This window comes from Mustelus asterias, chromosome 13 (genome assembly GCF_964213995.1).
Source record: "Mustelus asterias chromosome 13, sMusAst1.hap1.1, whole genome shotgun sequence".
Taxonomy (NCBI): Eukaryota; Metazoa; Chordata; class Chondrichthyes; order Carcharhiniformes; family Triakidae; genus Mustelus; species Mustelus asterias.
In genome coordinates, this window is record NC_135813.1 from 47,117,695 (window position 1) to 47,140,278 (window position 22,584).

At 45.8% G+C, this 22,584-nt stretch overlaps 1 protein-coding gene and 1 non-coding gene across 2 annotated transcripts; one reads left to right on the forward strand and one right to left on the reverse strand.

Moving 5' to 3' along the window:
• The first annotated feature begins 962 nt into the window (after positions 1 to 962).
• On the forward strand, positions 963 to 2,539 carry tmem203 (transmembrane protein 203). The gene has a single exon (XM_078226685.1). The coding sequence runs from the start codon at positions 1,093 to 1,095 to the stop codon at positions 1,501 to 1,503; it is 411 nt and encodes a 136-aa protein (XP_078082811.1). The 5' UTR covers positions 963 to 1,092; the 3' UTR covers positions 1,504 to 2,539.
• A 14,028-nt stretch (positions 2,540 to 16,567) lies between these two features.
• LOC144503252 (U2 spliceosomal RNA) lies at positions 16,568 to 16,759 on the reverse strand. Its single transcript, XR_013499465.1, has one exon. It is a non-coding gene; the product is annotated as a U2 spliceosomal RNA (small nuclear RNA).
• Between the last annotated feature and the right edge of the window lie 5,825 nt (positions 16,760 to 22,584).

Consider the following 22,584-nt stretch of genomic DNA (forward strand, 5'->3'; position numbering starts at 1 on the left):
CCCAGCACCACCACTCCCCCCCCCCCCCCCCCCCCAGCACCACCACTCCCCCCCCCCCCCCCCCCCCCCCCACCACCACTTCCCCCCCCCCCCCCCCCCCCAGCACCACCACGCCCCACTCCCCCCCAGCACCACCACTCCCCCTCCCCCAGCACCGCCCCCTCCCCCCCCCCCCCAGCACCGCCCCCTCCCTCCGGGCACCCCTGGCATACCCCGCCCCCCCCCAGGCAGAACTGCAGGAGTCCCTCAAGGTCGTGTCCTAACCTCAATCATCTTCAGCTGCTTCATCAATGACACCAACAGAAAATGCTGCAAAATCTCAGCAGGTATGACAGCATCTGTGGAGAGGGAACAGAGCCAATGTTTCGTGTCTGGTTGACTTCAGAGCTCTGTTCTCTCTCCACAGATGTTGTCAGACCCGCTGAGATTCTCCAGCATTTTCTGTTTGTTTTAGATTCCAGCATCCACAGTATTTTGCCTTTAACTTCATCAATAATCTTCCTTCCATCATAAGGTCAGAAGTCACGATGTTTGCTGGTGACTACGCAATGTTCAGGACCATTTGCAACTCCTCAGATACTGACCGCAGTCCATGTTCAAATGCAACAAGATCTGGACAATATCCAGGTTTGGGCTGACAAGTAACATGTTTGTCACGCAAGTGTCAGGCAGTGACCATCTCCAACAAGAGAGGATCTAACTATCGCCCCTTGACATTCAAAGCATTACCATCACTAAATCCTCCACTATCAACACTTTGGGGGTTACCATAGATCAGGAACTGATTGGACTAGCTATTGACTGCAAGACAGGTCAGAGGTTGATGTTACTCCCTTCATTTTCCCTCAAGTTAAAGACAGTCCCAAAAATGTAACAATATTATAAACCCCATGATTATCACATTATTGTAAAGAATGACATGTGATAGGATAACATTTTGATGTTTCTTTTTTTTTAGAAGTTGTGTGCTGCATTTCTGGACACGGATCAGTTTGGGGGACCAGGAGCAACTGGGTGTACTGATGTAATTTGTTAGTTCCCGTTGACTGAGGCAGGTGCCCTTCCTGGGGCCTGTGTAGTGCCGACATCGACATGCTGTTCTCACTGCGTGAGTTGGTACAATGGCTAGGATTTGCCACATTTGAAATGCTGCTGCACCTGGTTGCCTTCCTGGTGTTCTCCGTGCTGCTTGCTATTAAGGTGGACAATTTTGCAGGGTGGCTGGACTGGTGGTATGTCTTCATTCCCCTCTTCACCGCTGATGGGCTTAGCACGTACTTCACCATGATTGTGTCTATCCGCCTGTTCCAGGATGGGGAGAAACGTTTGGCCGTCATGCGGCTCTTCTGGATCCTGACCGTCCTTAGCCTCAAGTTCGTCTTCGAGATGCTGTTGTGTCAGAAGCTGGAAGGACGGAGCTCTCAACTGTGGTATGGCCTCATCATGTCTCCAGTCTTCATTCTTCTCCAACTGTTGATGATTCGAGCCTGCAGAGTCAACTGAGCCCTGAAATCTTTCACCCCAGGCTCCCCGATTGCCCGATACAGAGATTCCTGTGACTCTTGGGGTTCTGGGGAGCGTGGGGTCACTTCAGTTTAATAGAGCATTCTTGTCTTGGTGCTGCCCTGTTGCACTGAGTTTTAATGAAGCGGTTGTGAAGTGCAAGATGAGCAACCTTTGAACTCCGTGGCTGTCTTCTGTGGGTGGAAATACGAAGCACTCACGGAGAAAAGAAAAGTGTAAGCAGGAGGTTCTATTTTCACTGCTAATGTTCAGTTCCAGTGGCGGGGACCAGCATGGGGCAGTGGACGGATTCTGCCCTGCTGCTCTGAAGTCAAGGCCAATAGAGAAGGAATCAGTCATCTTCAACTGTGATCGTTCTCCCAGCTAGGCATGTTAATGTGTTGGACAAATGGCTGTTTACACAGGTTGACTCTTACTGTTACTTGGGAAGTTGTGTTTGGGCAGTAGTTATTCAAATTATCCACAGTGTGGTGATATTGTGGAGCTTTTGAGCCCTGCAGTTCTTATGAAAATGTGTGATGATGAGTTTTGAGATGGGCAAAGAGCTTATCAAACTTCATGGCTAGCAGTATTCTTGTTGGACCAGACATGATGCAAGGAAGCAGTAATCCAGATCACAGTTAGAATTATGTTTAGAAATTAGCTTCACTTCTTTCTGTGTTTCTGCTTTTCCGTGCTGTTTGCCCAATCCTAAGCAGCACCCAGTAGCCCTATTCCTTTACTGTATCTGCAGGCCACCTGGCTGGATTCCAGGACCATTTCATGAAACGTTTTACAAACAAACAGCCTTAAACTCAGATTGGGTTTCGAACTTGGTTTTCGACTTTTTTTTCAAATGATTAACATGAACTGAGGTTTTCTGTATTTCAAAGAGTGGTATTAGACATCCTTGTGCTGGGTTTTCAGGGGTTATTCTGTATTCTGTGTTATGCAGTGTCTGACTGGGCCAGGTTTGTGAAACAGGCTGTTAAAACTCAATTTATGTAGCTTTGCATTAAATGAATCTGTTATTGGATGGTTCTGGTACCCACTTGCTTAAAATATCCAGGGGCTGCATTTAACTTCAAGATTCCCAGGTTTAAGCCATCACAACACAATGAGTGGTGTTCGGGTGATCTCTATCATCACATTCCGACTATCTCGCACATGAATGCATTGCTTCCATTATAAATTTGTAATGGAAGGTGTTCCAAGTAAAGTTTAGTTTGTTAATTAATGTCACAAGTAGGTTTACACTAACACTGCACTGAAGTTACTATGAAAATCCCCTCGTTGCCACGCTCCAGTACCTGTTCAGGTACACTTAGGGGGAATTTAGAATGGCCAATGCACCTAACCAGCACATTTTTCGGACTGTGGGAAAAAACTTGAGCCCCTGGAGGAAACCCATGCAGACACAGAGAAAACGTGCAAACTCCACACAGATGGTGACCCAATCCAGGAATTGAACCCGAGTCCCTAGCGCTGTGAGGCAGCAGTGCTCACCACTGTGCCACCGTGTCGCTCCTACAGTCACATCCCCTCCTGCCAGTGGAGGTGCTGTTGTAAAATTAAGTAAAGTCACCATTGTCCCAGATGAGCATAGGCTGTTGGTGATTTAACCTGAGGATCGCCACACCTCAGGTGAGGGGCAAGGTTGAGAAGGCAGGGCCTTCATAAATAACCTGAGCCAGTATGGGAATTGAACCCGCACTGTTGGCATTGTTCCCCATCACAAGCCAGCCAACTGAGTTAACCGATCCCCCAGTGTAATTATGCTACAAAAGGTTTACATCAGCAATCTCCGCTACAAATGTGTGGACAGATGAATTTATCATGGAAATACAAAAATAAGGAGAGAATGTCCTGGTTCAATTATCTCCAACTGACCTCTAACTCCACTTCATAGAATCCTACAGTGCAGAAGGAGACCATTCAAGTCTGCACTGACCACAATCCCTCCCAGCCCCTATTCCCATAACCCCATGCGTTTACCCTAGCTAGTTCCCCTGACACTGAGGGTCAATTTAACATGGCCAGTTCACCTAACCCACACATCTTTGGGCTGTGGGAAGAAATTGGAGCACCGGAGGAAACGCACGCAGACACGGGGAGAATGTGCAAACTCCACACAGACAGGGAATTGAACCCGGGTCCCTGGCGCTGTGAGGCAGTAGTACTAACCACTGTGCCACCGTGCTGTCCCATCTAAAGACTACTTTCAATCTTAACTCCCTATGTGTCATTTCATGAGAAATTAAGTGTAATTTGTTTCCACGCGAACTGAATTTACAATCTCATATCTACAGAAGAAGCATTTCAATCCCTATGCCACCCTTTTAGAGCTAGTTTCTATTAATGTCAAAGTTCTGCCATTGTTTCAGCTGTCTGTAGTTTATCACTGGTCATCACAATTCATTTCCAGTTTCCTTTGGCTGTGCTCTTTCAGGGTGAGATCAATGTTTTAAACTCACTTGTTCAAGCTTTCTAAGTGTTCTGTGTTCATTTAATATGTGAAGTGGTCATCTTGAGAAGTGTTTATTAATTGTACTTTATACCTGAGTCTAGGATTTCCCTATCTAGAGAGATCATGTTGGTGTTATCTGCAATTTGTCTTTTTGGCACCTTTTTATGAAGCCTCCTTGGTGGGCCTGTTGTGTTCTGTGATGTTTGGAGATTCAGTGAGACACTCTCCCAGTCGGTGGGAGAACACTGAGGCACAGGCTCATGTGGCATTGCCATTGAGCACATTCCCAGTATGAAGAGAAATTGCAGGACAGAGGTTGAGCACATTTTTCAGAAGAAAATATGGGGGAGGGGGGGGCATTCGACCCTTCAAGCCTGCTCCACCATTCATCATGATCATCCATTCCACCCCCCCCCCTTCCCCCCCCCCCCCCCCCCCCAAAAGGTTGAACTGCTTTCTGTGGTAGCGAATTCCACAGGCTCACTGCTCTCTGGGTGAAGAAACGCCTCTTCATCTCAGTCCAAAAAGGTCTACCCTTTAGACTGTGAACCCTGGTTCTGCCCCCCCCCCCGACCCCGGAAACATCTTGCATCTACCCTGTCTAATCTGGTTAGAAATGTATACGTTTCTATGAAATCCCTCCTCTTCTGAATTCCAGCAAATATAATCCATTGAACCATAGAAAGGTAATAACACAGAAGGAGGCCATTCAGCCCATCTTGTCCATGGCAGCCTGAGGACACCCAGGCACCCTTTCTAATCCCACCTTCCTGCAACAGGTCCATAGCCCTATAGTTTACAGCACTTAAGGTGCAGATCCAGGTACTTTTTAAAATAGTTTAGGGTCTCTGCCTCCATCACCAACTCGGGCAGTGAATTCCAGATGCCCACCACCCTCTGCATAAAACAGTTCTTTCTCATGTCCTCTCTACACCATCTGCCAATTATCTTGAATCTTTATCCCCTGGTTCTAGAATTCTCCATCAAGGAAAACTATATTATCCTGTCCACTCTATCTCTTAGCCTCATAATTTTGTACTCCTCTATCACATTACCCCTCAGCCTTTGTTCCAAGGAAAATAACCCCAAGTTCTCCAATCTCTGCTCATAGCTACACTTTTCTATCCCTGTCAACCTCCTCTGCACTGTCTCCAGAGCAATCACATCCTTCATGTAATATGGTGACCAGAACTGCACGCAATTCTCCAGTTGTGGCCTCACCTGTGTTTCTACAATTCAGCATTATATCCTCACCTTTATATTCTATACCCCTGCCAATGAAGGAGAGCATTCCATATGCCTTTTTTACAACCTTGTCCACTTGAACTGCCGTTAGGGACCTGCGTACACCAAGATCTTATACACCAAGATCTCTCACTTCATCTACCCTTCTTAGTATATTCCCATTTATTCTGTATTCCCTATAACTGTTTGACCTTCCTAAATGCATTACCTCACACTTCTCTCCGTTAAAATCCATCTGCCACTTTACTGCCCACTCCACAAACCCATCAATATCGTTTTATAGATTATAGCTATCCTCTACAGTACCCACTTCTCGGACAAACCTAACTGACTCAATCTCTCGTGAGCTAGTCCACAATCCAGGATCTGTCTTTCTGTTTTTGCTACCAAAGTGAATAACCTCACATATATCCACATTATACTGCATCTGCCATGCAGTTGCCACTCACTCAACTTGTCCAAACCACACTGAAGCATCTCTGCATCCTCCTCACAGCTCACCCTCCCACCCAGTTTTGTGTCTTCTGCAAATTGGAGTTATTGCATTTAGTTCCCTCATCTAAATTATTTATATAGTGAATAGCTGAGGTACCAGCTGACCCATGTGAAACCTCGCTAGTCACTCCCTGCCATCTGTAAAGAAACAACATTTATTCTTACTCTTTGATTCCTGTCTGCCAACCAGTTTGCTCTCTATCTCAACACATGACCCCAATCCCATATGCTTTAATTTTACAAGCTAATCCCTTATGTGGGACTTTGTCGAAAGCCTTCTGAAAGTCCAAATAAACCACACCCAGTGGATCCTCCTCATCAGTTCTGCTGGTTACATCCTCGAAGAATTCCAGTAGATTTATCAAGCATGATTTCCTTTTCATAAATCCATGCCGACTCTGTCCAATCCTGCCACTGTTTTCAAGTGCTCTGCTATTTTATAATAGACTCTAGCAATTTGCCCACTACTGATGTCAGGCTGACTGGTCTATAATTCTGGTTTCTCTCTACCTCCCTTTTTAAATAGTGAGGTTACATTAGCTAACCTCCAATCAATGTGAAAGGTATACCACAGGCAGAAATCTCTCACCATGTGTTGGTCGGATCAAAGTGAACATTGACAGAGTGTAGATATACTTGGTGAGAAAGCTGAGTGACAAAGGATCTGGAGAAATTAAATTGTCTGAAAATTGAAGGGTTAAAAGATCATTGAAAACTATACAAATATAGAGAGCTGTTTATGCTATGATTAGTGTGCTGTCTTTTCACATCTAAAACCAGGGTTTGGATCAGGCTGTAAGAATATCGCTGATTCTTGTATGCGTGGGACTAAAACACACAAATTCCTAACTTGTGAAGTGGAAAAATCCACATTGGTGCAGTGGGAAAGCATTGTTTTTAGGCTGCTGGGACAGAAGAGAGAGTTGCAATCTGTACCTGGCCATGTGTACATCAGTTTTGGGTTTGCTTAATGCTCACTATGTGCTCCATTGTCTGAGACCAACCTACGTGACCTTGATTCACGGGTTCACAGGACTGTACAGCGAGCATGTTCTTCCAGAGCAATGTACTAGGCATCTGCTGTCTTGAGATTGGTTGCCCTATCTATGTTACATGGAATGTAACATAATCTGGCAAGGCAGAGACAGAATAAGTGTTAGTATGGCTCAGTTAGGACCAGAGGACATAATCACAGAGTAAGGGGTCAGCTATTTATAGAACATAGAACAGTACAGCACAGAACAGGCCCTTCGGCCCACGATGTTGTGCCGAGCTTTGTCTGAAACCCAAATCAAGCTATTTCCTCCCTATCATCCCGAAGTACTCCATGTGCCTATCCAATAGCTTCTTAAATGTTCCTAAAGTTTCTGACTCCACTATCCCTGCAGGCAGTCCATTCCACACCCCAACCACTCTCTGAGTAAAAAACCTACCTCGGACATCCTTCCTATATCTCCCACCATGAACCCTATAGTTATGCCCCCTCGTTACCACTCCATTCACCCGAGGAAATAGTCTTTGAACGTTCACTCTATCTATCCCCCTCATCATCTTATAAACCTCTATCAAGTCCCCTCTCAACCTCCTCCGCTCCAAAGAGAAAAGCCCAAGTTCCCTCAACCTTTCCTCATAAGACCCACCCTCCAAACCAGGCAGCATCTGGTAAATCTCCTTTGCACTCTTTCCAGTGTCTCCACATCCTTCTTATAGTGAGGTGACCAGAACTGCACACAATATTCCAAATGTGGTCTCACCAAGGTCCTGTACAGTTGCAGCATAACCCCACGGCTCTTAAACTCAAACCCCTTGTTAATGAACGCCAACACACTATAGGCCTTCTTCACGGCTCTATCCACTTGAGTGGCAACCTTCAGAGATCTGTGGATATGAACCCCAAGATCTCTCTGTTCCTCCACATTCTTTAGAACCCTACCTTTGACCCTGTAATCCACATTTAAATTTGTCCTACCAAAATGAATCACCTCGCATTTGCCAGGGTTAAACTTCATTTGCCATTTTTCAGCCCAGCTCTGCATCCTATCTATATCTCTTTGCAGCCTACAACAGCCCTCCACCTCATCCACTACTCCACCAGTCTTGGTGTCATCAGCAAATTTACTGATCCACCCTTCAGCCCCCTCCTCTAAGTCATTAATAAAAATGACAAATAGCAGAGGACCAAGACAGAGATGTGGAGGAATTTCTTCTCCCAGAGGGCAGTGAATCTGTGGAATTCTTTACCACAGAGGGCTGCAGAGCTGGGTTGTTAAATATGTTCAAGGTGAGACAGACAAAATTTTAATCAGTAAGGGTATCCAGGTTATGGGATAAGACAGGAAAGTGGATCTGAGGATCAGGCATGATCTTTGAATGGTGGAGTGCACTCAATTGGGCCGAATGGCCTATCGTAGAATCCCCACAATGCAAATGGAAGCTATTTGGCCCATCAAATCTGCACCGACTCTCCAACAGAGCATCATATCCATACCCTATCCCCATAACCCCACACATTTATTCTGCTAATCCACCTAGTTTTGGACACTAAGGGGCAATTTAGCATGGCTAATGCACCTAACCTGCACGTCTCTGGACTGTAGGAGGAAACCCGTGCAGACACAGGGAGAAGGTTCACGTTTCACACCGTCGCCCAAGGCCGGAATCGAACTCGGCTCCCTGGCGCTAACACCTGTACCGTCCATTCATTTTCTGGTCAATGGTAACCCTGGATTTTGATAGTGGGGGATTCATGAGACCATAAGAAATAGGGACAGGAACAGGCCATTTGGCTGCTCAAGCCTGTTCTATCATTCAATAGGATCATGATCCGACATTCCTCACGTCCACTTTCCTACCCTTTCCCCATAACCCTTGATTCCCTTTCTGATCAAAAAGATATCAATCTCGAGTGTCCAGACTCTGCACCGTTTTGCTGATGCTCGTTAATCCACTCCATCATGTTTTCATCCAGTTTAAATTGAGCTGCATACTTGTTATTCTTTTCTGAAGACATCATAATAGTTCATGTCCTTATTAGTCTTGTCGATTGGCTGTGAGACTGCTGCTAGAATTGGCAGAGGGAAAATTTAAAGGTTCCTGCACAAAAAAGCACGTTCTTGCATTGCACCTTTTTCAACTAAATTAATGAATCATAGAAATTTCTTATAAGTAATCACAATGTGGTTTGATCCTGAGAAACTAGGATTGATCTTTATATTGGACATATGAAGAATTACAAAAGTTACAGGGTTAACTTTTACACAGGATCCATTTTACGTGAATATATATCACTGAAAACAAAGCCCTGTTGTCAGAGCTTTTTGCCTTGCACTCATCAGGACAGATTTGCAAGAATAACAGTTCTAAAGGAAATAATGATTTATACTGCATAAGAGAGTGCTGATTGGTTGGCATGTGGACTGAGAGTGGTAAAGGCATTGCCGTGGGGAATGCATCAGGGAATGGCTGCCCTCCCATCCCTCAAGCTTTAGTTCGGTTGGAAAAGGTGCAAGGTGTGGACATGTTTTTTCTGTTGGTCGAAGGGGTGTCCTGTTTGATATGATGCACCAGCCATGGGAGCATACAGTCTACATACCTGGCATCACAGTGGCATTGAAAAATTCAACTATCACATTACTCATTTGTTTGTTGGTCAGAATGAATTTAACTTGATGGCAGATTCCTGTTCGTGGAAAATGCCACTTGTAACGCTACTACATAGCAACGCGGAACAGCTAACTTCACCTGTGGCTTAATTGTTTTGAGACATCTTGCCCTTCCAAGGTAACCTGAGGTAGACTGGGCACTTGGAGGACCAAAAGTGGCAATGGCCTTAGGCCTATTCATGAGTTTACGTGATGCAGCGTGAGCAATGATCTGATCAGGATAGCCCTCAGGATAGCTTTGATGTGCCCTATTTCAGCATCAAGCTTGCACAGTGAGTAAATGTCTTGGACCCTATTTTCAAAAAGCCGATAAGGCCAATCTTGAAGCGCATGAAACTATAAGAATCCCAACGTGTGAAGTTAGATTTGTAGTAGACAAAAGTAGGGAACCAATTGGCAGATTTCTCAAACATCATGTCGAGGAAAGAGAATTCATTTGACATGAATTTGAGTGTAGGATGGAGTCCTTTAAGGTGTGTCAGGAAATTCTTATGTGCAGCCGCAGATTTAAATCTAGCAAACGCATTTTCTACATATCAGAAACATGCAAGAAGTAGGAGGTTCAGTGTCATTCCATCGAAGATGTGTTTCTCGTGGAAACTGAAAAAACTTTTGCAAGGACTGGGCCTAGAGGAGATTCCATGACAACACCTTTTATTTTGGCATACACAGTGTCATTAAAACAGAACTAAAGTGTGCAAGTTGTTGAGTCCAGAAGACTTCCTTGAGCAGTACATTAGGCTAGCAATGTCAAATGAGCACATAGACACAGCCTTACTATGAAGATGCAAATTCACAAAGGTAAAGGAATCCCTTGTATGTGACAGACTTACAAAGAACTTGCATAGCAACTCACTTAACCATCTGGTCAATGACTGTGCAGAAACAGTCATTGATAAGATAGGACATAAAGCGGGCGATTCTCCTGGCCCGCTGTGCTGAACAAAAGACTTGATTAGTTGTAAGTATTCGCATTCCAACCATTATTCATGTAAATTGAGTTTGTGTCTTTATATGCCCTGTTTGTGAACAGAATTCCCACTCACCTGAAGAAGGAGCTTAGAGCTCCGAAAGCTTGTGTGGCTTTTGCTACCAAATAAACCTGTTGGACTTTAACCTGGTGTTGTTAAACTTCTTACTGTGTTTACCCCAGTCCAACACCGGCATCTCCACATCATGGGCATCCTGGCAGTGCCAGCCTGTGCCCCTGGTACTGCCTTAGGGGCAAAGTGCCCATGTCCAGGGAGCAAATTGGCACTGCCCACCAGGTATGGGGTAGTGCCAAGGGGGCGGGGCTATTGGGGCAGCGTCTAAGGGGTGAGGTCCAGGTGCCAATAGGTGGGGGTGGGTGTCCTGCTGCCACTCTGCATTGGATCCAGTCAGATCTCGAAGGAGGCCAGCGATCGTGATGGGGGGGGGAGGGGGGTGGTGCTGGCGATCAGGGCAGGCTGGGACCGGTTTGGGGGTGGGGGGGGTGGTTCAGGGCTGGCCCACGAATGGATGGGGTGTTGGGGTAGCACTGCGGGGGTCCTCGGCTGGCCAGCGATTGAACTGGCCAGCGAATGAGAGACTGACACTTCGGGGCCACTGTGCTGGTTTCAGTCTCTCCAGCGTGAAAAGGCCCTGCCCTTTAAAATCTAATGATATTCATGCTGGTGGTCTCTGCAGTACACAGTGTGTGGGAGATTCTAGTCCGAACTCCCACTGAAAAAACAAGCGTGAATGACTCCAGTTTTCCTGTGAATTTGACACTTAGATTTGGGGAGAATCGCTCCCAATGTGTCTTGGGCAGAGGATAGTAAGGGGGTGAATAACCCGAGTCTACCACCAGAGGGTAGTATTGTACTTTGTGGGTATCTACAATTCAGCAAAATCTGACATCCTGGAAAGTAAAATTGTTCTGAGCCCTGGCATTTATTTTAATTTTCATAAATCTACATCCACTGAAATCTATATTTCACAGGTCACACTTCATAGGAACCCTACAGTGCAGAAAGAGGCCATTTGGCCCATCGAATCTGCACCGACCACAGGCCCTACCCCCATATCCCTACATATTTACCCGCTAACCTAACGCATCTCAGGACACGAAGGGCAATTTTTAGCATGGCCAATCAACCTAACCCGCACATCTTTGGACTGTGGGAGGAAACCGGAGCACCCAGAGGAAACCCACACAGACACGAGGAGAATGTGCAAACTCCACACAGACAGTGACCCAAGCCGGGAATCGAACCCAGGTCCCTGGAGCTGTGAAGCAACAGTGCTAACCACTGTGCCGCCCTTCATATTTTGAGCACATAGATTATAAAGTGTAATTTTATACTGTTTGTGAAGTATCATCCAGCAAAGTGTAATAAAATCTAAATGATAAATTGTGTTACTCCTGTTGAAATATTCCCAAAACTCAATTTCTCTCAATCTGTGAAAATCATGAACTTTTTCTTATTGAAGATGCTCTAGGCTTGAATTTGAAATGGTTTTTCAGCTAGTCTACCTTTTCTATGCATTTGCGGAAGATTACTGTGAGGGAGAAGATTAAAGCTCTGCCAGCCTCATCTGCAGCTCCCATTTAACACAATCAATAAGAATCACAAACAATAATTATTCATATCCCAGTGAGTGACTACCAGTCATTTTACTGGATGTTCCCAAGTATACCAGTTTACATCCGCAAATATTTTTGAGTAAGTTTTACCATGTTTAAAGGTGCTTCCTAAATTCAGGTTGTTGCTAAATATCAGTGAGAATAGATTATTCAGTCTACACTCCTGCTCCCACTCACGTGAAAGAGAAATAGTAAGGGATGGAGATTCTGAAAGGACTGGGCACCAATCCTGGAGAGATGATGATTCAGGCCAGAGATCTGACCATTCTCCAAACAGCACATCAGGGTGATAGAGATAAAGGGAAGGAGAATTGTCCTGCAGCAGACAACACAACAGAGGGACAGATGTAAAAGGAGATGAAGTATGGTGCTGATAAGATGTCGTCAGTGGGACAAGAAACAGCTTGAATAATGGGTGCATGATGGTGAATTTTCTGGAGATGATAGAAATGGCCACTGCAGGGATTGGGGAACAATGAAATCGGAAGATGTAGGTAGTTTGGAGAGGATAACAAGTCGACAAAGATTGGTATAGAAATATTTCAAGATACACATTTGTAACAGACAGGTAAAAGGAGGAGCCCTGCTAGGTGATATAAGGACATTAATGAGAGAGGATCTTGACTTAGAATAGGAAGTAGAATTAGTATGGTGGAGATAAGAATAGCAATGTTCAGAAAATGCTGGTGTGAGTAGTTTGTAGGCCTCCCAACACAGTTGGACAGAATATTGGGCAAGACATTATTGGCCTTGTAACAAAGGTAATGTAATAATGATGGGGACTGCAAATTTGAATCCTTCCAATCAGATTTCCACCTTGCCATGGTACCGAAACAGCTTTTACCAAAATTGCAAATGGCATCTTATGTGACTGTGACAAAGGTCAACTTTACCTCCTCGTTCTCTTTGACCTGTCTGCAGCCTTTGACATGATTCACCACGCCATCTTTCTCCATTGTCAGTGCACTGTCGCCTAGCTGGGTGAGACGACCCTTGTGTGACTCTATTTCACCTATCGAATCACAGCTAGAGAATCACTTGTGACAGCTTTCTTCCTGCTCCCACATCATTGCCTCTGGTGTTCCCAAAGACTCAATCTATACCCATTCCCCCCTATTTCTCGTCCATTATTGCCCCTTGGCAATATCATCCAAGGCATGGTGTTAGTTTTCACATGTTCATTAACGACACGCAACTCTACCTCACCACCACCACCTCTCAACTCATTCACTGTTGCTATATTAACAGACAACTTATTCAACATCCTGTACTGGATGAACAGAAATTTCTTCCACTTAAATATTGGGAAGACTTATGCCATTGTTTTTGGTCCCTGCCCTAAACTTCATTCCCTAACTACCAAATTCAACTCTCTCCCCTGCAACAGTCTGAAATTAAGGCAAGTCTGTTTGCGATCTTGGCGTCATATTTGATCCTGAGATGAACTCAGATTCCTATTCTCTTGGACTGCCTGTTTCCACCTCAATTAAATCACTCAACTTTCCTGTTGTTTCAACTCGTTTGCTGTTGAAACCCTCATCCAAGTCTGTGTTACCTCGCGTTACAACTATTCCAATGCATTCTTGGCTTTTTATTCTTTCATGGGATGTGAATGTCATTGACAAGGCCAACGTTTATGGCCCATCCCTAATTACCCTTGAACTGATTGTCTCACTTGGCCATTTCAGAGCACAGTTGAGAATCAACCACATTGCTGTGGCTCTGGAGTCACATGTAGGTCAGACCGGGTAATGACAGCAGATTTCCTTCCCTAAAGGACATTGGTGAACCGAAACAATGATAGTTTCCTGGTCTTCATTTACTCGGGCTACCTTTCAATTCCAGATTTCTTAATTGAATTTAAATTCCACCAGCTGCTGTGATGGGATTTGAAGTCATGTCCCCAGAGCATTAGCCTAAGCCTCTCGATTACCAGTTCAATGACATTACCACGACACCAGCACCTCCCCAGTAAAGTTCTGGTCTCTCACATTCCACCCTTTGTAAACTTGAGGTCATCCAAAACTCTGTTCTCCATGTCTTAACTCACAGCAAGTCCTGTTCACCTATCACCCCTGTGGCCGCTGACCGACACTGACCTCCAGTCAGGCAACATCTTTATTTTTAAATTTTCATCCTTGTTTTCAAATTCCTCCTGAGTATCTCTAATCTCCTCCAGCCCCACAACCCTCTGAGATATCTGCTTTCCTCTAATTCTCGCCTCTGGTACATTCCAATCATTGCTCCACCATTGGCAGCCATGTCTTCAGTCACCCAGGCAACAAGCTCTGGAATTCCCTCTCTGTCTCCCTACTTCACTTTCCTCCTTTAAGACACTTCTTTAGTCTTCCTCTTAGACCAAACGTTTGACCTAATATCTCATCATTGTTGGCTGTGAAATACAAAGAACAGTACAGCACAGGAAACAGGCCCTTCGGCCCTCCAAGCCTGTGCCGCTCCTTGGTCCAACTAGACCAATCGTTTGTATCCCTCCATTCCCAGGCTGCTCATGTGACTATCCAGGTAAGTCTTAAACGATGTCAGCGTGCCTGCCTCCACCACCCTACTTGGCAGCGCATTCCAGGCCCCCACCACCCTCTGTGTAAAAAACATCCCTCTAATATCTGAGTTATACTTCGCCCCTCTCACCTTGAGCCCGTGACCCTCATGATCGTCACTTCTGATCTGGGAAAAAGCTTCCCACCGTTCACCCTATCTATCCCCTTCATAATCTTGTACACCTCTATTAGATCTCCCCTCATTCTCCGTCTTTCCAGGGAGAACAACCCCAGTTTACCCAATCTCTCCTCAGAGCTAAGACCCTCCATACCAGACAACATCCTGGTAAACCTTCTCTGCACTCTCTCTAACGCCTCCATGTCTTTCTGGTAGAGCGGCGACCAGAACTGGACACAGACTCCAAATGTGGCCTAACCAGCGTTCTATACAGCTGCATCATCAGACTCCAGCTTTTATACTCTATACCCCGTCCTATAAAGGCAAGCAATGTTCCTCTCGCACTATGTATGAGGCGAGGGACAACGTCAGTGTCCCTGCTGATTACACCTGTGGGAAGTGCACCCATCTGCAGCTCCTCCAAAACCGTGTTAGGGAACTGGAGCTGGAATTGGATGAAGTAAGGATCATTAGGGAGGCAGACGTGGCCATAGACAGAAGCTTTAGGGATACAGTTACTCCGAGGAATGAAAATAGATGGGTGACGGTGAGAGGGGCTGGGAGGAAGCAGTCAGTGCGGGGATCCCCTGTGGTCGTTCCCCTTGGCAACAAGTATTCCGCTTTGGATACGGTTGAGGGGGATGACCTACCAGTGGTGAGCCGCAGTGAGAGGATCTCCAGCACTGTGTCCGTCTCTGTGGCTCGGGAGGGTAAGGGGGAGAGCGGGAGGGCAATAGTTATTGGGGACTCGTTAGTTAGAGGGATAGATAGGAGGTTCTGTGGCAGCGAAAGAGACTCGAGGATGGTATGTTTCCTACCAGATGCCAGGGTCCATGACGTCTTCGACCATGTCTTCCGGATTCTTAAGGGGGAGGGGAAACAGTCACAAGTCGTGGTACACATTGGTACCAACGACATAGGTAAGAGAAGGGACGGGGATTTAAAACAGGAATTTCGGGAGCTGGGCTGGAAGCTGAGAGCCAAGACAAAACATGTGGTCATCTCTGGTACGTTACCAGTGCCACGTGATAGCGAGTTGAGGAACAGGGAGAGAGTGCAGTTAAACATGTGGTTGCAGGGATGGTGTAGGAGGGAGGGTTTCAGATACGTGGATAATTGGAACACATTCTGGGGAAGGTGGGACCTGTACAAACAGGATGGGGTGCATCTGAACCAGAGGGGCACCAATATCCTGGGAGGGAAATTTAATACGGCTCTTCAGGGGGATTTAAACTAAGGAGTTGTAGTCCAGAAGTCAGTGTTGAGGGTGGTGAGGTATTGGGGAAGGTATCAAGGTCAAGGGTGGGTACCGGTAGACAGGAAGGTGGGTTGAAGTGTGTCTGCTTCAATGCAAGGAGCATCCGGAACAAGGTAGATGAACTTGGGGCGTGGATTGGTACTTGGGACTACGATGTTGTGGCCATCATGGAGACATGGTTAGAACAAGGACAGGAATGGTTGTTGGAAGTTCCGGGGTATAGATGTTTCACTAAGTGTAGGGAAGCTGGTAAAAGGTGGAGGAGTAGCATTGTTAATCAAGGATAGTTTAACGGCTGCGGAAAGGCACTTTGAGGGGGATCTGCACACTGAGGTAATATGGGCTGAAGTTAGAAATAGGAAAGGAGCGGTCACGTTGTTAGGAGTTTTCTATAGGCCCCCAAATAGTAATAGAGATGTGGAGGAAGAAATTGCTAAGCAGATTATGGATAAGTGTGGGGGTCACAGGGTAGTTGTCATGGGGAACTTTAACTTTCCAAATATTGATTGGAACCTTTTTTTTTATACTTTTCCAATTCAATCAAATCAAATCCAATTCAGAGTCTCAACAAGTTGAGACATTTCAGATCCAGGCTGACAAGACAGGACGGGAGACCAAAACCACCCTGTCCTGGGCCTGATCTACATGAGTCAAGCTGATTGGAGAAGGGGGAGGAACCTCCTCCAAGACTTGAGCTCATTTGCATCTTAGCCAAAAGGCCGAAATGCCGCTTTAAAAAATTGCTTCATATGAAACATATGAAGCCTCAGCGTAACCTAATGACCTCAACCAAGTGCAGGCGATCCATACTACACTTGATCTTAGCCAAAAGGCCGAGAAGCGATTTTGTAGGTCAAATAGTTCGGATGGGGCAGTTTTTGTGCAGTGTGTGCAGGAGGGTTTCCTGACACAATATGTGGATAGGCCAACAAGAGGTGAGGCCACATTGGATTTGGTACTGGGAAATGAACCGGGCCAAGTGTTAGATTTGGTTGTGGGAGAGCACTTTGGAGATAGTGACCACAATTCGGTGTCTTTTGTTATTGCAATGGAGAGGGATAGGGCCGTACGGCAGGGCAAGGTTTACAATTGGGGGAGAGGTAATTATGATGCGATTAGGCAAGAATTAGGGGGCATAAGATGGGAACAGAAACTGTCAGGGAAAGGCACTAATGAAAAGTGAAACTTTTTCAAGGAACAAATACTGGGTGTCCTTGATAGGTATGTCCCTGTCAGGCAGGGAGGAAATGGCCGAGTGAGGGCACCATGGTTCACGAAAGAGGTGGAATGTCTTGTGAAAAGGAAGAGGGAAGCTTATGTAGGATGGTGAAACAAGGTTCAGATGGCTCAGTTGAGGGTTACAAGTTAGCAAGGAATGAGCTGAAAAAGGGGCTTAGGAGAGCTAGGAGGGGACATGAGAAGTTCTTGGCGGGTCGGATCAAGGAAAACCCCAAGGCTTTTTACTCTTATGTGAGGAATAAAAGAATGACCAGGGTGAGGTGAGGGCCGGACAAGGACAGTAGTGGGAACTTGTGTATGGAGTCAGAAGAGATAGGCGAGGTCATAGAAATCATAGAAATCATAGAAACCCTACAGTGCAGAAGGAGGCCATTCGGCCCATCGAGTCTGCACCGACCACAATCCCACCCAGGCCCTACCCCTACATATTTACCCGCTAATCCCTCTAACTACGCATCTCAGGGACAATTTTTAACCTAGCCAATCAACCTAACCCGCACATCTTTGAGGTGATGAATGAATACTTTTCTTCAGTGTTCACCAAGGAGAGGGGCCTTGTTTTTGAGGAAGAGAAGGTGTTACAGGCTAATAGGCTGGAGGAAATAGATGTTCGGAGGGAGGATGTCCTGGCAGTTTTGAATAAACTGAAGGTCGATAAGTCCCCTGGGCCTGATGAAATATATCCTAGGATTCTTTGGGAGGCAAGGGATGAGATTGCAGAGCCTTTGGCTTTGATCTTTGGGTCCTCACTGTCCACGGGGATGGTGCCAGAGGACTGGAGAATGGCGAATGTTGTTCCTCTGTTTAAGAAAGGGAATAGAAATGACCCTGGTAATTATAGACCGGTTAGTCTTACTTCGGTGGTTGGTAAATTGATGGAAAAGGTCCTTAGGGATGGGATTTACGACCATTTAGAAATATGCAGATTAATCCAGGATAGTCAGCATGGATTCGTGAAGGGCAAGTCGTGCCTCACAAATTTGATTGAATTTTTTGAGGAGGTAACTAAGTGTGTTGATGAAGGTAGGGCAATTGATGTCATATACATGGATTTTAGTAAGGCGTTTGATAAGGTCCCCCATGGTCGGCTTATGATGAAAGTAAGGAGGTGTGGGATAGAGGGAAAGTTGGTCGATTGGATAGGTAACTGGCTGTCTGATCGAAGACAGAGGGTGGTGGTGGATGGAAAATTTTCGGACTGGAGGCAGGTTGCTAGCGGAGTGCCACAGGGATCAGTGCTTGGTCCTCTGCTCTTTGTGAGTTTTATTAATGACTTAGAGGAGGGGGCTGAAGGGTGGATCAGTAAATTTGCTGATGACACCAAGATTGGTGGAGTAGTGGATGAGGTGGAGGGTTGTTGTAGGCTGCAAAGAGACATAGATAGGATGCAAAGCTGGGCTGAAAAATGGCAAATGGAGTTTAACCCTGATAAATGTGAGGTGATTCATTTTGGTTGGACTAATTTAAATGTGGATTACAGGGTCAAAGGTCGGGTTCTGAAGACTGTGGAGGAACAGAGAGATCTTGGGGTCCATATCCACAGATCTCTAAAGGTTGCCACTCAAGTGGATAGAGCTGTGAAGAAGGCCTATAGTGTGTTAGCTTTTATTAACAGGGGGTTGGAGTTTAAGAGCCGTGGGGTTATGCTGCAACTGTACAGGACCTCGGTGAGGCCATATTTGGAATATTGTGTGCAGTTCTGGTCACCTCACTATAAGAAGGATGTGGAAGCGCTGGAAAGAGTGCAGAGGAGATTTACCAGGATGCTGCCTGGTTTGGAGGGTAGGTCTTATGAGGAAAGGTTGAGGGAGCTAGGGCTGTTCTCTCTGGAGTGGAGGAGGCTGAGGGGAGACTTAATAGAGGTTTATAAAATGATGAAGGGGATAGATAGAGTGAACATTCAAAGACTATTTCCTCAGGTGGATGGAGCTATTACAAGGGGGCATAACTATAGGGTTCATGGTGGGAGATATAGGAAGGATATCAGAGGTAGGTTCTTTATGCAGAGAGTGGTTGGGGTGTGGAATGGACTGCCTGCAGTGATAGTGAAGTCAGACACTTTAGGAACATTTAAGCGGTTATTGGATAGGCACATGGAGCACACCAGGATGATAGGGAGTGGGATAGCTTGATCTTGGTTTCAGATAAAGCTCGGCACAATATTGTGGGCTGAAGGGCCAGTTCTGTGCTGTACTGTTCTATGTTCTATGTTCTATAGCATATGCCTTCTTCACCACCTTCTCCACCTGTGTTGCCACCTTCAAGGATTTGTGGACTTGCACACCTAGGTCCCTCTGTGTTTCTATACTCCTGATGACTCTGCCATTTATTGTATAACTCCTCCCTACATTATTTCTTCCAAAATGCATCACTTCGCATTTATCTGGATTCAATTCCATCTGCCACCTCTCCGCCCAATTTTCCAGTCTATCTATATCCTGCTGTATTGCCCGACAATGCTCATCGCTATCTGCAAGTCCAGCCATCTTCGTGTCATCCACAAACTTGCTGATAACACCAGTTACACCTTCTTCCAGATCATTTATATATATATCACAAATAGCAGAGGTCCCAGTACAGAGCCCTGCAGAACACCATTGGTCACAGACCTCCAGCCGGAAAAAGACCCTTCGACCGCTACCCTCTGTCTCCTATGGCCAAGCCAGTTCTCCACCCATCTAGCCACTTCTCCTTGTATCCCATGAGCCTTAACCTTCTTAACCAACCTGCCATGAGGGACTTTGTCAAATGCCTTACTGAAATCCATATAGACGACATCCACGGCCCTTCCTTCGTCATCCGTTTTTGTCACTTCCTCAAAAAGCTCCACCAAATTTGTAAGGCACGACCTCCCTCTTACAAAACCATGCTGTCTGTCACTAATGAGATTGTTCCGTTCTAAATGCACATACATCCTGTCTCTAAGAATCCTCTCCAACAACTTCCCTACCACGGACGTCAAGCTCACCGGCCTATAATTTCCCAGGTTATCCCTGCTACCCTTCTTAAACAACGGGACCACATTCGCTATCCTCCAATCCTCAGGGACCTCACCTGTGTCCAACGAAGCGACAAAGATTTCCGTCAGAGGCCCAGCAATTTCATCTCTCATCTCCCTGAGCAGCCTAGGATAGATGCCATCAGGCCCTGGGGCTTTGTCAGTTTTAATGCTCTCTAAAAAACCTAACACTTCCTCCCTTGTAATGGAGATTCTCTCTAACGGGTCAATGCCTCCCTCCAAGACACTCCTGGTTAACACGTCCCTCTCCTTCATGAATACCGATGCAAAGTATTCATTTAGGATCTCCCCTATTCCCTTGGGTTCATCAGCATAATTCCCCTCCTTTGTCCCTGAGAGGTCCGATTTTCTCCCTGACAACTCTTTTGTTCCTAATGTATGAATAGAATGCCTTAGGATTCTCCTTAATCCTGCCTGCCAAGAACATCTCATGACCTCTTTTTGCCCTTCTAACTCCCCGTTTGAGTTCTTTCCTACTCGCTCTGCATTCCTCCAGAGCTCCATCTGTTTTCAGTTGCCTGGACTTAACTTACGCCTCCCTTTTCATTTTAATCAGATCCTCAATTTCCCTGATTATCCACGGCTCTCGAATCCTACCTTTCCTTTTTACAGGCACATGCCTATCCTGCAGCCTTATCAATTGTTCCTTAAAAGACTCCCACATGCCAGATGCGGACTTACCCTCGAACATCCTCTTCCAATCAACGTCCACCAATTCCTGCCTAATCCGGCTTTAGTTAGCCTTCCCCCAATTTAGCACCCTGCCCGTAGGACAGCACTCATCCTTGTCCATTACTATCCTAAAGTTAACAGAGTTGTGGTCACTATTTGCCACATGTTGTTTTATAATGCACCTGTGAAGCACATTGGAATGTTTAATTACATGAATAGTGCCATTAAATATAAGTTGCTGAGACTTTAGACTTCATATAGACAAGACAAGTCCATAAGACATAGTAGCAGACTTAGGCCACTCGGCCCATCGAATCTGCTCCGCCATTCAAACATGGCTGATATTATTTTCATTCCCATTCTCCTGCCTTTTCCCCATAAGCTCTGGTCCCCTTATTAATCAAGAACCTATCTCTCTCTGTCTTAAAGACACTCAATGACCTGGCCTCCATAGCCTTCTGCAGCAAAGAGTTCCACAGATTCACCACTCTCTGGCTGAAGAAATTCCTCCTCATCTCTGTTTTAGAGGATTGTCCCTTCAGCCTGAGGTTGTGCCTCTGGTTCTAGTTTTTCCTAGAGATGTTTTTCCTAGAAACATCCTCTCCACGTCCACTCTATCCAGGCCTCGCAATATCCTGTAAGTTTCAATAAGATCCCCCCTCATCCTTCTAAACTCCAATGAGTACAGACCCAGAGTCCTCAACCATTCCTCATACGATAAGCTCTTCCTTCCAGGGATCATTCCTGTGAACCTCCTCTGGACCCTTTTCCAAGGTCAGCACATCCTTCCTTAGATATGGGGCCCAAAACTGCTCACAATACCCCAAATGAGGTCTGCCCAGAACCTTATACAGCCTCAAGAGTACATCCCTGCTCTTGCATTCTAGCCCTCTTGACATGATTGCTAACATTGCATTTGCCTTCCTAACTGCCGACTGAACCTGCACCTTAACCTTAAGAGAATCTTGAACAATGACTCCAAAGTCCCTTTGTGTTTCTAATTTCCTAAGCATTTTCCCATTTAGAAAGTAGTCAATGCCTCCATTCTTCCTTCCAAAGTGCATAACCTCACACTTTTCCACATTGTAGTCCATCTGCCGCCACTTTGCCCACTCTCCTAACCTGTCCAAGTCCTTCTGCAGCCCCCCTGCTTCCTCAATACTACCAGTCCCTCTACATATCTTTGTAACATCTGCAAACTTAGCAACAATGCCTTCAGTTCCTTCCTCCAAATTGTTAATGTATATTGTGGAAAGTTGTGGTCCCAGCACTGACTCCTGAGGCACTGGCTGCCATTTTGAAAATGACCCCTTTATCCCCACTCTGCCTTCTGCCAGTCAGCCAATCCTTTATCCATGCCAGGATCTTACCCTTGACACCATGGGCACTTAACTTATTTAACAGTCTCCTTGTCAAAGGCCTTCTTGAAATCTAAATAAATCACGTCCACTGGTTCTCCTTTATCTAACTTCCTTATTACCTCCTCAAAGAACTGTAACAGATTTGTCAGACATGACCTCCCCTTGACAAAGCCGTGCTGACTCAGTCCTACTTTATCAAGCACTTCCAAGTACAGTGCAGCCCCGTTTTAACGCGATGGTTGGGGTCCATAAAATGTTATCGCGAATGTTATCGGGGTCGCGCTAAGTCGGGGTCGCGCTAAATCACGAAACCGGAAATAGCAAAAAAAAGGGTCCATCGTGTCATTGCGTCATATCTGATTTCGCGCTAAATCGGGGC

What these genes read in the sequence shown, in the direction of transcription:
- tmem203 (XM_078226685.1), top strand. Translation starts at nt 1,093, where the DNA reads ATGCTGTTCTCACTGCGTGAGTTGGTACAATGGCTAGGATTTGCCACA.